This window comes from Fistularia commersonii, chromosome 23 (genome assembly GCF_037954325.1).
Source record: "Fistularia commersonii isolate RoL2024-O1a breed Wild chromosome 23, RoL_Fcom_v1.0, whole genome shotgun sequence".
Lineage (NCBI taxonomy): Eukaryota > Metazoa > Chordata > Actinopteri > Syngnathiformes > Fistulariidae > Fistularia > Fistularia commersonii.
In genome coordinates this window covers 6,727,646-6,744,514 of record NC_141306.1, presented here as the reverse complement: position 1 = coordinate 6,744,514, position 16,869 = coordinate 6,727,646, and the positions used below count along the sequence as shown (strand labels likewise).

The 16,869-nt window shown below is 40.7% G+C and overlaps 1 protein-coding gene across 1 annotated transcript; it reads left to right on the top strand.

Moving 5' to 3' along the window:
- The first annotated feature begins 1,838 nt into the window (after positions 1-1,838).
- LOC147220828 (aconitate hydratase, mitochondrial-like) lies at positions 1,839-15,836 on the top strand. The gene is made up of 18 exons (XM_086170418.1): positions 1,839-1,906; positions 3,757-3,899; positions 4,012-4,270; positions 5,583-5,675; positions 5,776-5,934; positions 6,030-6,180; positions 6,690-6,794; positions 6,889-6,980; positions 9,475-9,580; positions 9,952-10,109; positions 10,239-10,312; positions 10,948-11,059; positions 11,477-11,659; positions 11,813-11,908; positions 12,136-12,327; positions 12,449-12,581; positions 13,586-13,707; positions 13,859-15,836. Exons 1-18 carry the CDS (start codon positions 1,871-1,873, stop codon positions 13,988-13,990), a joined length of 2,346 nt encoding a protein of 781 aa, XP_086026544.1. The 5' UTR covers positions 1,839-1,870; the 3' UTR covers positions 13,991-15,836.
- The last annotated feature ends 1,033 nt before the right edge of the window (positions 15,837-16,869 follow it).

Below are 16,869 nucleotides of genomic sequence, written 5' to 3'. Positions count from 1 at the left end.
TTTTTTGGAAAAATTATTTGTTTTTCGAGAAGAAATTCTTTTTTCATTTTGGTTGAACCTTTAATGCCTAGTCTGCATTGTGAGTTGATATTCGCCATTTTTAATGAGCAAGGTTTGCTCTAAACGCCTTGTCAATTACTTATCAATCTCTGCCTAATTATGGTCTGTATAACCAGAATGGAATAATGAAGAATAATGTGTTTTTCCAGGGGAACGGATTGGTTAGAAGGCGGTGACCTCGTATGTTTTGATCTCTTAACAAAATCTTGACCTGCTTCAGAGGACATTAGAGATACACCATCAGTTGTGATGGCAGCGTAACCTGCTGAAAAAGGAACGAAATCTCATAAAATTGAAGCCAACCTGTTGGTACCTCGCCAACCTGCTAGCATTGCTTTGTGATTCCGTCCAATGACTTCGACAAACACATGTATGATCTGGGAACTTTTGGTCTTCAGTTGAGAAAAATAATAGAACATAACAAAGAGAGAATTAGAGGATCTTCTGAGTACGGCAATACAATTATGAAAATCTTGAAAATAATGCTTCGAAACTGTGCATTTATTCCATTATTCTTCTTAACAGATGCAACAATAACAGAAAATAACTTTTTGTACAGTTATGATGATTACATAAAAGTGTGTTAAGCGGAGGCATCAGAAAACACTGTATACACCTTAAAAGGTTTATTGTGTGGCTGTGTTGTCATTTACGCATCTTCATTTCAGGTTTCATAGCTTCAGTTCAGTTATTTCTGATGATTGTGGATACAGCTGGAACTGCTAAAACTGTGTATTTGCCCTTGGGGACGAATAAAGTACCTACCTATCTACCGAACTCAGTATGGGTCTCACCGTATCATTATGATTATGATTATTATTGTTGTTGTTGTCTAAATAGTTTCTACTCGTAGTGGTGGCAGTAATGGAATAGTGGAATAGTGGAATAGTGGAATAGTGGAATAGTGTAAGCCCTGATGCAAAAATATTGGACTTTTTGTTCATATTACGTGTTATAAACTGATTATCACTACTTGTCCACAATTACCTCTCTTACAACATACTACTGCCTACAACTTTATCACATAGTCTATTTAGTCAATGCCAGGGGTCAGCAACCTTTACTCCTCAAAGAGCCATTTGGACCCGTTTCCCCACAGTCAAGAAGACACTGGGAGAAGTTAAAATGAATTAACTTGGCATATATACTTTTTTGCCTTTATGCTATGTATCCAAATGCACTGCGGACAGCAAAGTAGGAATTTCACTGTACAGGGAAACACATTTCTACACTGTGCATGTAACAATAAATGATTTGAACATATAAACAAAATGTGTTGCAATGAACAACCACAGAGAAAACGAAATTACACTTCTGCATGCAAAAGAACATTTTGAACTCCGAAGTAAGACGTTTGGGTCAAGGTTACTTTTAAGAAAAATACTAAATGAAAGAAGCCGGACTTAAATTATCCATCGGCAGCAAACCAAAAATGCCGTCCTCTCTCTCTGCTGTCATCATCTTTTACTGGCGCATCCAGTCGTTTACGACTATTTACAAAAATATTTTAACAAGTTTTAGATTTTACAGGATTGCCATAAATTTAAAATTACATTGTAAAAATGAACTGACCAAACTAAAATACATTTTACTTAAAAACTCGTTGATTATTTTCAAAACCCGGGGTGCTTTTAAGTTTTATTTAGATCGTACAAGATCGCCAAAAATTTGAAATTACATTTTAAAAATGAACGAACTACAATAAAATACATTTTAATTAAATACTCACTGATTATTTTCAAAAGCCTCAGGGAGCCGTCAGTAAATCCTGTGACGTCATATCAACGCGATACTTTACTCTCGGGATAAAATGGCGTCTTACTGTTTGACTGTGACTAGAATACGGGTAAGATGCAGCTATTTTTTTTTTTTAACAAGTCATTGCCGTCTCACCGTCGAAATCGTACGTGACAATACGAATATTCCGTCGTCTGGTACCGAATCTGTCAACGACGGTTGAGCGGCAGCGGATAAATGTAGCGCCAAATCCGCATCGAGCCCTCGTCTGTCAGGTCACTATGTCCCCGTCTGACTCCCGGCAGCGACACATAACCGTTATAAACCACGGCCGACTCGTCATGAACTCGTTTTAAAGTCATGATATCGCTTGTTATTGTCACTTTCGCGCAGTTTTCATTTAATTAAGGCAGCAATAGGTGTTATATATCGTGATTTTTGTTTCCAAGGTGATCGCAAGGTGACGTAGTTGAAGGGGGATTATGACGCAGACATCAACTCTGATTGTTTACAAAGATTTTGGCCTGTGGGGCCGTATATATCGACACGTCAATTGGAAACTAAGTTGATATTTAAAAAAAAAAAAGTGTTCTGTGTATTGATGATGCGATGGCATTGTTTCAAAGCGTTCGCTTTTATTGATATTTCATGCTTTCCAAAATTGGCAAATATCCAATATAAGAGAAACCGTCAAAAGACATTTTTACTATCAACTGATTGTATCAGTTACCTCGTCATCTTACATCTTTTTATATCACATATGTCAAACTCAAGAACTGTGGGTCAAATGTGGCCGTCATTTCATGTGGCCCACGAGAATGTCTAAGGTCTGATTGTCTTAAAATAAATAAGTCAAATGTGTGCGTTGTCCATAAACTACATTTTTCACAATTCATGCCATTCATGTGACCTGCAAAGTGACAGCATTCCGCCATCAGATTGAATTGTATCCACATTAACGCGATATTCAACAAGTGGAATTGAGAAATACAAATGATACCTAAATGTCCAGGAAGAGAAAACTTGATGCAGATGGGAGGATGTTTCAAGAAAGATTGGAATGCATATGTTACATTTTGTATTTGAATGAGTAATACATTCAGAGTTATTTAACATTGAGGAGTAGTAAGATTTAGTTACATTTACACTGTTACCGTTACATGTGACCCTTTGAAGGCAGCTGTTATGCTGTTACGGCTCGCTGTGAAAATGAGTTTCGACACCCCTGTTTAATATTAAAGACTTCATGCATTTGCACTTTAAATAGTTTAACATACACCCCTCCACACACACACACACACACACACACACACACACACACACACACACACACACACACACACACACTTTGATGTGATCTAGTATATCAGACAGAGAATTGCTGGCTTGATGGTAAATCTGTTTTGATGATGAAATTGAAAATAGTTTTGAACAATTTGGCTTGTTTTATAGATATTTTTAAAATGATTTTTTAATCGTTCATTTCTATTACCGGTATTTGAATCGATATGCTTTGATGTACATTGTTGCTGCGTATTGTGTATGCATTTGCATATCATGCACCTGCTACCTAAAATGGCTAAATTTTTCATTGAGGTGAAATCAATTTTAAATTGTATTTTAGTTTCAGTGTGGAACAGTGAACCTTTGAGGCAGTTTGATTCTGCAAATTCATATTTCTATATGTATGACAGTGTTTCAATTCTACTAATGAAGCAGAGTAACTCAATTTTCTTTTCTGTTTCAACATTGTTTTTGTCAGTCTGAGCAATTGGACTACAGGCTTTTTTCCATGGATGTGATACTTGTATAATTTAAGTTAATATTTTTCCATGCCCTAATTAAATAAATCCCCATATTTTTAGATTTTAACTCAACAGTTCAACTCAGTAAAGTTGAGTAATGTGATGCAAGTATTGCATTATTTTTATAGAATGTCTCATTTATTTTCTGGCCTAGCTGGCCCTTGGAATCAGGGCAAGGCGTCTTCATGTCTCCGCAGCCCTCAGTGCCAGGGCCAAGGTGGCAATGAGCCGCTTTGAGCCCAGCTCCACTCTTCACTATGAGAAGATGCATGAGAACATCAACATCGTTCGCAAGAGGTCAGTTCCCTTCTTTGAAAAGCACATAGGTATCGCTCTGTTAAGCTGTCCTGTTTTTAGTGTTTACGCACATGTCATATACCTCATCTTCTCACCGATGACCTTCCATCAGACTTGGCAGACCTCTCACTCTCTCTGAGAAGATCGTGTACGGTCATCTGGATGATCCAGAGGGACAGGAGATCGACCGTGGCCGCACTTACTTGCGCCTGCATCCCGACCGTGTGGCCATGCAGGATGCTACAGCTCAAATGGCAATGCTTCAGTTCATCAGTAGTGGGCTGCCCAAGGTGGCTGTGCCCTCCACTATTCACTGTGATCACCTGATCGAGGCTCAGATTGGCGGGGCTGAGGACCTGCAGAGGGCTAAGGTGACTGCGTGTAGAGGATCAATGCTGATCATGTTATCACATGCTTGGAAAATTATTTGCGTGTATTAAATAGTGCAAATTCAAATAGTATTAATTTCATGGTGAGGAGCTAACTGTTTGTTTTTAGTCATTATTTCTGTTGGCTGAAGGAAGGGCATATATTTTTTTTTGGTTTTTGCCTTTTCAGTTTACAATGACAGTTTTTTGGGAGACTGGTCTAATGTTGGCAGATTTTTGTTGCAATAAGGTTTTAAAATATTGAAAGCTGTCTTTGAACTCTTCAAGGAAAATACATTTGTCCAACAAATCATCCTGACAGAAAGGCAGAGCACTCTTATCATGTCTGAGATCAGGCTAAATAATGGATGAAGTGACCCTGGTGTTCCACCTGCGCACACTCCTTCTCTTATGAAGAGCTGAGCTGCAGAAATTTCATACTTGCACAAGAAAATGGATCTGAAAGTGCTGAACAAACTCTTGGAGAGTGTCTGTCATTATAATCTTTGACTTTTGTATATTTTAGTTGTGATTATCTTGTATGCCAAACAAGAAGTGCATTTGTGTTGTGTATTTGAGTACACCTACTGATAAATAATAGGCAAATACAGCACCGTTGAGTTCAGATCTGGCATTTTGTTGATTAGTTGCTTGATCATATTTGCTAGAAATGTGACCACCTTAAGACATACAAGCAGTAAATTGGGTTGTGGACATTTTTAAGGCATCTTTTTGAGCTTTAAGAAACACTAGTCAAGTTTTCGAAAAATATTTTCGAAAATTCAAGTCATTGATTAATTGAGAAATCAAGAACAAACAACACAGGAATCCAGTGTTGAAAATCATTGTTAGTTGCAATACCTCTTGGATGTTTAATGTTTTTCGCAGCCAGAAAATCCAAAGATTTTACTTTAAACGAGTGAGTTTATCGTCTGATAGAGTTAGAGAAAACATAGTGGCAAGTGCAGTGTTGTTACGTTTGTGTTGTTGTGCTGCAATTTGATTTAAAGTTTTATAGTGTCAGTGACAAATTTGTTTTTAACTTATATTTTTACATGTTGAAATAACTTCTTCATGTTACTGCAGTTTGTATTACCAGCACGCTGGATTGTACAGACATTTTAAGACTCTGGGCAATTTTGGTCAAAGCGAAAGTCATATTAAAATCCTCACCCACTTGGCTGTGGAGGTTGATGTTTGTCTGTCCTTCCTCTTTGGACCAGGACATCAACCCAAAGAGCTGATGATTTATGTACCACTACCAAGCTTTGAAAGTCAAAGCTGTAAATAATAATTTCTCTCCATTTAAACACAGAAAGTGAATGAGGAAGTATACAACTTCCTTGCAACTGCTGCAGCCAAGTACGGAGTCGGCTTCTGGAAACCAGGCTCAGGAATCATCCATCAGGCACAGAGATATATTACTGTTGTTTTTTTTTCATCTTTTACACCATAGCAGTCCCTGAATATTAATGTTTCTGACTGTGAATATGCTCACGCTTGGACAGATTATTCTGGAGAACTATGCCTATCCCGGAGTGATGCTGATAGGGACAGACTCACACACACCAAATGGTGGTGGCCTGGGCGCCATCTGTATTGGTGTGGGTGGAGCTGATGCTGTTGATGTCATGGCCGGAATCCCATGGGAGCTCAAGTGTCCTAAAGTGAGCACCTGAGATCAATTAATTTTATTGTAAAAACACTTTATTTTGATCATGTGTGTGTTTAAGCTTTGAGGCTGATTGTGTACCTCCTCCAGGTGATTGGAGTAAGGCTGACGGGTACCTTGTCTGGCTGGACATCTCCAAAGGATGTTATCCTGAAAGTGGCCGGTATCCTGACTGTAAAGGGTGGGACAGGGGCCATCGTGGAGTATCATGGACCTGGAGTTGACTCCATCTCTTGCACTGGTAAGGACACTTCACGAAATCTTAAGCAGGTAAAACGGAAGAAGGGTACTGTGCTTCCCAATCGTCCGGATAAGATTACTGCCTCCTATACTACTGTACTGCAGTTGTACTCATGAAAACTACACCTCTGAGATATCTTGAAGACACTACCATGTTTATTTGACGAGCAGGAATAGAATAGGAAATATCACAAAGTTAAAAATGATCAAATAACATTATTCCAAGAAAATGCACAATACTTTATAAACATGGCAGTCAACACAAAAAACAGCCCAAAAGGCAAATGATACAGATAAGAGCATGACACACACAACTCCTATGAACCACCGACATCAATCTGTGAAACTGAAACTGCACTGAAAATGTCCTTAATGATTTGCCTTGTCGCAAGGTAAAGATTGAATGGTTACCAAATTAACCGGATTGAAATGGGAAGGCGTGGGTCAATCGTTTTTAAACGAACAGATTTCAAACTCAGCCAAAAGTTATAACTCCGACTGTATTTCCAGGGATGGCCACCATCTGTAACATGGGTGCAGAGATCGGTGCCACCACATCCGTTTTCCCCTACAACCATCGCATGAGGACCTACCTGGAGAAAACTGGACGTGCAGGTCAGACTTTTGACTTTTACTTATTTATCTGAGGTTTAAGTCTTTGTTCATTGTCTGAGTCTTATTCTGTCTTTGATGGCCAAACCCTTTCTAGAGATTGCGTCTGTAGCTGACCAATTCCAAGATGACCTGGTTCCAGATAAGGACTGTGAATATGACCAGATCATAGAGATTAACCTGAGCCAGGTGAGTCACTGGTGAGTGTGAAGATAAGATAAACGCGCATTTGTTTGTTTCTACCAGTGGTTGGAGGTTCTTGTCCTTGACACATATGTGAAAAGGCCTCCTCAATCAAGTCCATGGTTGTCCCACCTTGTAAAAAAGTAAAGCCCTTCCTGGCACATTGTGATGTGTATGTTTGGGCTGTAAAAATAAAATCTCACCTGACCTGATTTAAAATAGATAATTCCGATAAAAGAAAATAAAGTTTTATTGATGTTTATTCCTTCTTATTAAAAAAAACAGTTAAGATAATCTGTTGTGTGTGTGTGTATGTGTGCGTGCGCGTGCGCGCGCGCGCGTGTGTGCGTGCGTGTGTGCGTGCGTGTGTGCGTGTGTGTGTGTGTGTGTCCTGAACACGGGGCCTTGTGATGTGTCTAATGCAGTAGTTAGAGAGAAGGTGCATGCCTACCTCGTCTCTGCTTGCTACCTCTAACTTTCAGAATTTGCTGCTGGCTAACTCCTGTGGTGAATTGAGAAGCAACTCATGCATCGATATCCTCCTGGCAGTACAAAGCCTTTCCATCACTCAAGACTGCTGCCAGACCTCCTCATTGCACACATTTTAACTTGGGCTTTGCGGACCCAGGCTTACTTAGCATGGGATCTGGGAGCCGCAGTGGGCCCCATAGATATAGTGCACAGGTCCACCCTAGTGGATGTACCATGGGAGCAATCAACTTCTTCCCCACTGCCTGCACGCCAACTTGATTTAACCATCACATACATCCTCTTCAAACAAAAAAATAAACACAAAACACCCTGGATGCAACTCCACTCCCTGGACTACATCATTTTGAGATGTTCTGATATAAAAGATGTCTTGCTTACCTGTGCACTGTGAGGTGCAGAGGGCTGGACAGACGACCAACTAATAATAACCAGGCTCCATGTGATAATCCGCTCTGCCGTCCATCCACCGAAATTTGGCTGAAAATTTCACTGAGGATAAATTTATTATATTTCTCCAACTGTTCCACATTGGGATGATAAATGGCACTACTAGAGGCCAGGAACCTGAAACATTTAGGGTTTGTACTGGTATGTGTCAGAGACGAGTCCTTGCTCCAGTTCATTTTGAGAAACAGTACTGTGACACTGCTATTATGTGAAAAAATCAAGAAGGACAGCGGGATAATGGTGGACTTCAAACTTGATGGAAGCCCTTTGTATATCAGAAGGTTTCAGGCTGTCACAAAAGTGACTTCTGAACACATCATCAAGTACCAGTATGCAGACAACTGCAGTTGTGGGCCACTCACCAAAAGCAGTTTAAGCTGCACTCACAGTTGCTGCAAATGCCTATGGGTCTCTGTAAATGTAGCAAAGACTGAGTTACTGTGCCAGTGAGCAGCTCCTCCCCCACCTGACCCACCAATCTTCACCATCTCAGACATGCACCTTGCAGTTACAGAATCTTTAAATACCTCAGCAGCTTCTTCAACAACTGCGGCATGGAAAGGGAGATACAAAACTGCATCAATCAAGCATCATCATCTTTTGGACGACCCAGAAATAGTCTTTCTGAATAAACACCTCAACCTTTGCTCTTAAACAAATGTTTACCAGGTAGTAGTCCTAACATCATTCTATGCATAAGGATGCTCGAGGCCTCCCACATCAGATGCCTACAATGCCTTGAGGATATCTTGGAAGTACAGAGTACCCCAAACAGAGATACTCCACAAGACCAACTTTGTCAGTATCGAAGCCACAGTACCCCAACACAAAAATCCAGTGGACTGGCCATGTTATCAGGATGCCCAAAGATCACTTGCTATGGAAAGTTCTTTACCACCAATTATATCTTGGCCGCCGCTTAGCAGGTGGCCAGAAAAGAAGATATAAAGACCAACTGAAAATCCCGATTATCAAATAAACCCTGAAGCCAACCTAGCTGGACGATGCTGCCATCCAGCGCTCCACCTGGAAGAGCCTCTGCCAACGAGTGCATAGACTTGAGGAAGACTGAGGTGATAGAAAAGGAGACATGAAGTCAGCACCTTATCTTCATCCCCAGCCTGTGGATTCACCTGCTCTGACTGTGGCAGACCGTGAGGATCAAGGATTGGTCTCTATAGTCACAGCAAGACTCTGAAATAGCACAGGCAGGATTGTCCTCATCAGACACAATGGACAACCAAGAGAGATAAACACACATGGCGACCCCTGAAGGGAAAAGCTGAAAGAAGAAGAAGAAGAAGATATATTTTTCTTATTTTATTTTAATTTTTTACTTTTTCCAGAACATCTCAAAAAAATCCAACTCCAAATTAAAACAAAGCGATACATATGCGTACCAACAGACGTGTTAAGGGCCAACTCCTCTTGCTAATCTGGTAGATTGTAGAATTTTAGTTCATTGTTTTTCAGCTGCCTTGTAGTTTCAACAACTGTTTTATGTTCGTTACCGTGTTTCCCCACTTTGACACCCATTAGAATTGTGTTTCTCTTCTTCCAGTTGAAGCCACATATCAATGGGCCGTTTACCCCGGACCTGGCTCACCCCGTGTCTGAGATCGGGTCTGTGGCACAGACCAATGGCTGGCCTCTGGAGGTTAAAGTCGGTCAGTGTTTGTGTATCTACGTTCTCTAATCAGCGATTCTTTTGTCCAGTTAAATGTGATATTTTTTTTATTGTTTGCTGCAGTTCTGCTATTGAGCAGTTATAATTGGATCACATTACAGCTGTGTCAAGTATCTGGTAGTTTTCCATCAGTTGACCTTCCAGTAGAAACACTGAATGCAATATACAAGTACTTATACACACCTCCCCCAGTCACTACAGATGAGTGTGTATTGTAACTTTATGTTGATTTTCCAATATTTCGCTCACCCTTTTACATGCGTAGTGTGTTGTTAAAAAAAAACCAATGCTTCCATTCTACTATACACTCGACTGTAACCATATCACTTTTCCTCTCTTTGTTATTTGTAGGTCTGATTGGCAGCTGCACCAACTCCAGCTACGAGGATATGGGCAGAGCAGCCTCTCTGGCCAAACAGGCCTTGGACAAAGGTCTGAAGTGTAAGGCCCAGTTCACAGTCACACCTGGTTCAGAACAGATTCGAGCCACTATCGAGAGGGATGGATATGTGAGTGTAAATTTTGCCGATATTTTTTATCATTAAAGAGTATTCTCAGAATATATCCTGTTATTCATGAGTTTGTGCTTGACAGGGAGAGAAAAGGTGGATTCATTGATGCCTTTTGTCAACTTACAGGCTAAGATTCTGAGTGATGTGGGTGGAATCGTACTGGCCAATGCCTGTGGACCCTGTATTGGACAGTGGGACAGGTCTGCCATCATTTTGAAATAATTTCTAAACCCGCACATTGATTGTTCTATCTTTATATGAGCACGGTACCATTGCTTGCAAAAACTGACTCAGTGTTATTGGTCAAGGTGAGGATTTTAGTATTTTGTTTGTACTATCAGCTGGTTACTGTTACTTCCTTCAATAGTATTTATTTGAATAAAGCTCCATGGACTTAACGGGCCACCTCCACGCTGTGGTGCCCCCCGCCCCCTTCGGGCACAGGGCTTAGATAGGAAGGGGGGGTGCTTAAATAATGCGCAAGTTCCTGGACCGGAGCCAATCAGCTTTCGGAGCACCGGGATAAATCACAATTCATTATTGATTGTAATAATTACATTGACATACGCGTTTCTACTTGAGAGGAAAAGGGGGAGGAGGAGGAAGGTGGGTTGTTTTCTTTTTTTGTTTTTTTTTTTGTCTTCCCTTTTTCCTCCTTGAGTATGTCAAGGCATACAACCCCATGCAGCAGAAAGCCAATGAGTTTGTTTGTTTGTGTGTGTGTCTGTGCACCGAGGGCTTGTTCACGGATCAATTAAAAATTTGTTCGAAAACTGTTTGTGTGCCAGTTTGCGGGCTGAGGTTATTGGGTACAATAATGTTTGTTTGTCTTCAGGAAGGATGTGAAAAAAGGGGAGAAAAACACCATCGTCACCTCCTTCAACAGGAACTTCACTGCCAGGAACGACGCTAATCCAGCTACTCACGCTTTTGTCACCTCTCCTGAGGTAAGACATTCACAGGCATCAATATGCAGATTCAAGCCTTCCCTGGTCTGAATTAGGGTTCCCTGGGGTTTTCATGTGAATAGTACTCAAATTAATGTGATCCCAATTCCTTTTTAATTGCCATATCTGTGATTTTCCTCGTAAAATTTACAATTCAACTACTGTTTGATAATTTGCTAACATTCTAATCAGTCACCATTAAGTCATCAATAAAAAGCAAAACAGATCATATTATAACAATCAAAAAGCACATCTAACATTGAAGCAGGTTAAGCTATCAGAGAGCTGTCACTACAAAATGAGACATGGAGAAATCCCGTATTGCATCTGAGGGACTTTGAGTTGATGGGGAAAGACAAAGACGAATGGGAATAAGTTGATATTAGTGTGTGTTTGTGTCCTGTATATTTTATCTAGATTGTCACTGCTTTGGCGCTTGCTGGAACCCTCAACTTCAACCCTGAGACAGACTATCTGACTGCTCCCAATGGCGAGAAGTTCAAGCTGGAGCCCCCCAGTGGTGATGAGCTTCCCTCCAGAGACTTTGACCCTGGTCAGGACACCTATCAGCATCCTCCAACCGAGGGAGGCTCTGTCAAGGTGATTTACTTTTACAAGATCTTCTCTCTCCATGAACAGAAAGCAGAGCAGCACTTCAATCCTTCGTTTACACCTGAATACACTGCAGGCTGTACAAACTCACGCTAGCTATCAGAACGAATCTTGAAGTCTCACTCTTGACTTGCAATTCAGGTGGACGTGAGCCCCTCTAGCAACCGCCTGCAGCTGCTGGAGCCCTTTGACAAGTGGCATGGAAAAGACCTGGAAGACATGAGGGTTCTCATCAAGGTAAGAGAGTTTTTAACCTCCCCTTAAATCAGAGTAATGTGGATTAGGATAAAACGTGTCGAAAATCAAAATATCAAATACTGTCCCTCAGTACGCCTGAGGCTCAAAGCAGAACTGCAATGCACTCTGTTTTAAATATCTTTTTTTAAAGGTTTGGTACAAATGTGACTTTGACTCCACAGAATCACATGATGTTAACAAACTTGTTTCCCTCTCTACCCGTACAGGTGAAAGGAAAGTGCACCACGGACCACATCAGTGCTGCTGGGCCCTGGCTGAAATTCCGCGGTCACCTGGACAACATCTCCAACAATCTGCTGATCGGTGCCGTAAACATTGAGAATGATACGGTCAACAGTGTCAAGAACCAGTTGACTGGAGACTATGAAGGTGTGCCTGATGTGGCCCGCCAATACAAGGTCAGTAGGAGGCCAATAAATGTTTGGGTTTCTTTTAGGATCGTATACAATGCCAGTAATCAACTTTAGAATTTCCTCTCCAGCACGATCAAGATCTACTTTTTTGTATTGACATTTACAGGCCAATGGCATAAACTGGGTGGTGGTTGGAGACGAGAACTACGGCGAAGGGTCCAGCAGAGAGCATGCTGCCTTGGAGCCTCGGCACCTGGGAGGACGTGCCATCATTGTGAAGAGCTTCGCCAGAATCCACGGTATTTTTAGACCTCCTGAGAAATGAATAGCAATGTCACCATCCTCCGCCAGGTTTCATGAGGATCAGCATTGTAGGTCTTACATAACCATATTAATATTCTGATGAACAAAGAACCCCCAAAATAGATATATAGATATCAGTCAGTGTCATGCTTAAAAAAATCTCAGACCAGTGGAGTCATGCTACTTAAATGATTAATTTATCTACTTTACATGACAAATAGCAAAGAGAGTAGGTGAGGTTGACTCTCAGGACGATAATTTGTCTTTCTTGATCAGAGGCTTCTTTGTGTTATGTGTGAAAATTTTAACACACAATACATTGAGTTTCATGTCAGTTGTCCCTCCCCCATTCAGTTTCCATAAAGTTCAATTCATCCCCAAGTGGGTTAACAAAATAAGCCATAACTTTCAAGATAGATTGATTGTGAACATGAAAATGAGATCCATTCAGGCAGCTAGAGTTGGTGCAAGATACAGATTGATGTCCTGATTAAATAATATGACAGGTCTTTTCTCAGTGATGTTGATTTATTCTAATATGTGGTCAGTAATGCTGATATGGGCAAAGGAATATTGTCAATAAAACATGTTAAACTTAAGTAAATAAAAATGCAAACAAGGTCAACCACTGAATGCAGTATCCAAAACTAACTTTGATCATCTTATTCTCCTCACTGTTGTGAAAATGGCCTCCTGATTAGAGGGATCACAGTTATTTTTTGAAAATTTAAGTTCATTAGCTGAAAACCATCTTTGTGCTGGTGTTTATTTTTGGTTATAGCTTGTTTTTTGTTGACCAGCTCACTCGAGGAGACCCTGGATAGGTTGAACTAGTTTTAATGAACAGCAAATATTCACCTGTTGCATTTTCCATTAAGTTGTATGTTGTTATAACTGTTTTTACATTCAGAGACATTCTCTGGGGATCAGATGCAGAGAAAAGAAAAGTGAGGCTCTTTCATTGCATATTTACTTTGTCTTGTGTTTTTCCTCTCTACAGAGACCAACTTGAAGAAGCAAGGCTTGTTGCCTCTGACTTTTGCAGATGCCAGTGACTATGACAAAATTCGCCCAGATGACAAGATTTCAATCAAAGGACTGAGTTCCTTTGCTCCAGGCAAGGTGAGGGAAATCCTCCGCATGTGAACCATTGAACCTACGCATAGTTTGGATTTTCACTACACTGTGTGAAGTGAAACTGGGACGTACTTGACAGTTTCTGTTCTGCATGATTGATCCACACCTTACTGTATCTGTCCGTCTCACCCCCCAGCCCCTGGCTGCAGTGATCCTACACAGCGATGGCAGCCAGGAGTCCATCTCTCTAAACCACACCTTCAATGAAACACAGATCGAGTGGTTCAGGGCTGGCTCTGCCCTCAATCGGATGAAGGAGCTTCAATAATTCATGGAAGGAGTGGAGGCTGGGCCTGAAATAGGCTGTTGAGGGGCCTTGGCGTAGGTTAAGATGGGGAGAAAAGTGGGCCTATAGAGGGGCTCAGCAATGAGGTGGAGACAGTGAGTGGTTGTTGGTAAACAGACATTTCTGGAGGGCGGTGCAGTAATTCTTGGTCATTTAAGGAAACTCTCACACAAACACACACATGCAAGGTCGCTGGACAGATGAAAAGCGCACACAGCCATGCACATATACAGAAATGAATACTGTGAAGGGAGAGTCAGGCAAATGCTCATGACTTCAGCCATCTCTGTGAGCAAGACTGCGTGTCTGTTCTCACAGCATGTTCACTCCTGTAGCGCTCCCTGGGCCTAGCAGACTGTCACCCGGCAATTTGATCCTGCAGGAAGCTTTAGATTTTCTAGTTTTAAGGATTTTGGCCATAGTGCAAAATTACAAACCCGATCATGCAGATCCTATCTCATGGATGGTTTGGTAATAATGGATAACAGGGTTAGGAGATGATAGACAATAAAACCAACCATAGTATTCCTTAATCCTAATTCTAGCACAAACTCTCTCAACTTTGGAGATTCATGGTCCTAGCTCCTACATATCCACAACTGCCTAAGTGGTTCTAAGGCCGGCTCCTTTATTGCTTTTACTTATCCAACCAAATGTCAACAAGTGAAAAGTATTCACTGAGAGGCTTCTCATCAAAGGTATCTTCATATAAGAGGGATCGCTGAAAGTACAACTCATAACAGAGGCACGTAAATCTCATCGCTTCATATTTAAGGACCCCAGCCAACAGCTATTTCTCCCTCCTTTCATAACTTTTTCAGCATTTCTACTGCTTTGTATCCTTGCTCATGGCCCAAAAAAATACATCACATCTTTGGATCTCATTTAAATGTCTTGAAGGGAGTGCCTATCATTTTTATTCCTGCTCTGTAATTTCAGTTGGAAACAGAATGTGCTACACATTATTTTTATGAATTAATTTTTATTTTTATTTTTTAATTAACCTTTATTTAACCAGGAAAAAAGTCCCGTTGAGATTAATTAGTTGTAGGAAGCAAAATACAAGAGTATTTTCTCCAAAGGACTCTATATTGTCTGCTTGGTCGGACATTGAATTGTTTTCATTCAGCCTCAAGATGCAGTACAAGGAGTTTCTTCATTGGGCGATCTTCTCAAATGAGCCTTTTAAAGAAACAATGTTTCACTGGTTTCCATCCAAAAAGCTGAAATAACCAGACCTTTGTTGAAGTTCTCTCCCCTCATGGTCTACTTTTGTGCACATCCATTCTTCAACTTCCCTGTAGTAGTGACCAACCCCAAAATGACCTTAGCATTATAATGCAAAAGCATTATAATATCCTAAACCTGACGTATTAACTGTATTACCTGACCAAAAATGCACTTTCCAAGTAGAACCGAAACCCTTCCCCCACCCTTAGTCACTTTCCAAGCTGCTGTCTTTGTGATTTTGCCTCTGCTAGTGTTGCACTCTTCATTTTGCATGTGGTTACAAACACATGAGTCTTTGTATACTCTCTGATGCTGCCCACTGCAAAAATTAGTCCCTGTGTGGACATATTGCTTGGGTTTGGAGAATGAGAACGCACAATGGGGTTGTTTTACCAATTGTCTTGCCATTTTGTGTGTGTGTGTGTGTGTGTGTGTGTGTGTGTGTGTGTGTGTGTGTGTGTGTGTGTGTGTGTGTGTGTGTGTGTGTGAGAGAGAGAGAGAGCGAGAGAGAGAGAGAGAGAGAGCGAGAGAGAGAGAGAGAGAGAGAGAGAGAGAGAGAGAGAGAGAGAGAGAGAGAGAGAGAGAGAGAGAGAGAGATTCATGAATTATTCATTTCCAACGTTCGACTGACTTCTGCTGTCTCCTCGTTGCTCAGCCGTCCTCAGGCTTACTAATGTGGCCCAAACTACAACCTGAACTATGGGGTGAAATAATAATGTCTTGCAAAGTTGATTAACCCCCTATCCCAGGGACATTTTTGAGGAATTAGTGGATGTGTTAGTTCCTCAGTGCACATTGTGAACTTCTCCTCAGTGCCCCTCCTCACTTCAATGCTAGGTCTTTGAATGAATCTGTGCAGACCACTTGACAATCCACGTCATATTAACATATAGTACCTCTGTGCTCATATTCAGTCTTGTAACCTCAGCTGTGATCTTAAGCTTCCAGTGAGTGAAATTTCAGTACATGAGGAATGTTTATTTATCTTTAATTTTTGTCTCAGGTTGATGTTTGGGCCACTGTTTTCTAGAAAGACCTGTTGTACTGTCACGTAATCGAACGCACAATCTAGCGTCCAGACGCCTGTACACTAGCACTTTATAGAGTTCGTTGTCTGTTTTAGGTGTGTTTTTGCAATGCCGCATTTATCCTCTGCACACATTTTGCCCTTTAGTGTATTTCTCAGTTGTTTGATTCCACAGACTGACCAACAACTTCTGATATACTTCATGTGTACCGGTACATGCATTTTCAAAGAGAGGAATACACAGACAAACACAAACACACACACATATATATGTATATGTACATGTATGTATGTATGTGTGTATGTATATATATATATACACACACACACATAATATATATATACATATACACACACAAATACAACCAAATAATGAAAAATGAATGCCTGTCTAACTTGTTTTTCCCTCAATTATTTCAAAGTTGGTTGACAAATGGACCATACATTGAATTAATGTACATGCACTGGATTGTAGCAAGAAAGGAATAACATAACAGTTTTATTTGTTTGAAGAGTATTCTAAAAGACCCTTTTCAGACATAGATAGCTTTTTAGCCATACTTGTAGCTTCTAAACGCTCACAGAAACATCACTGCAGTTTAAT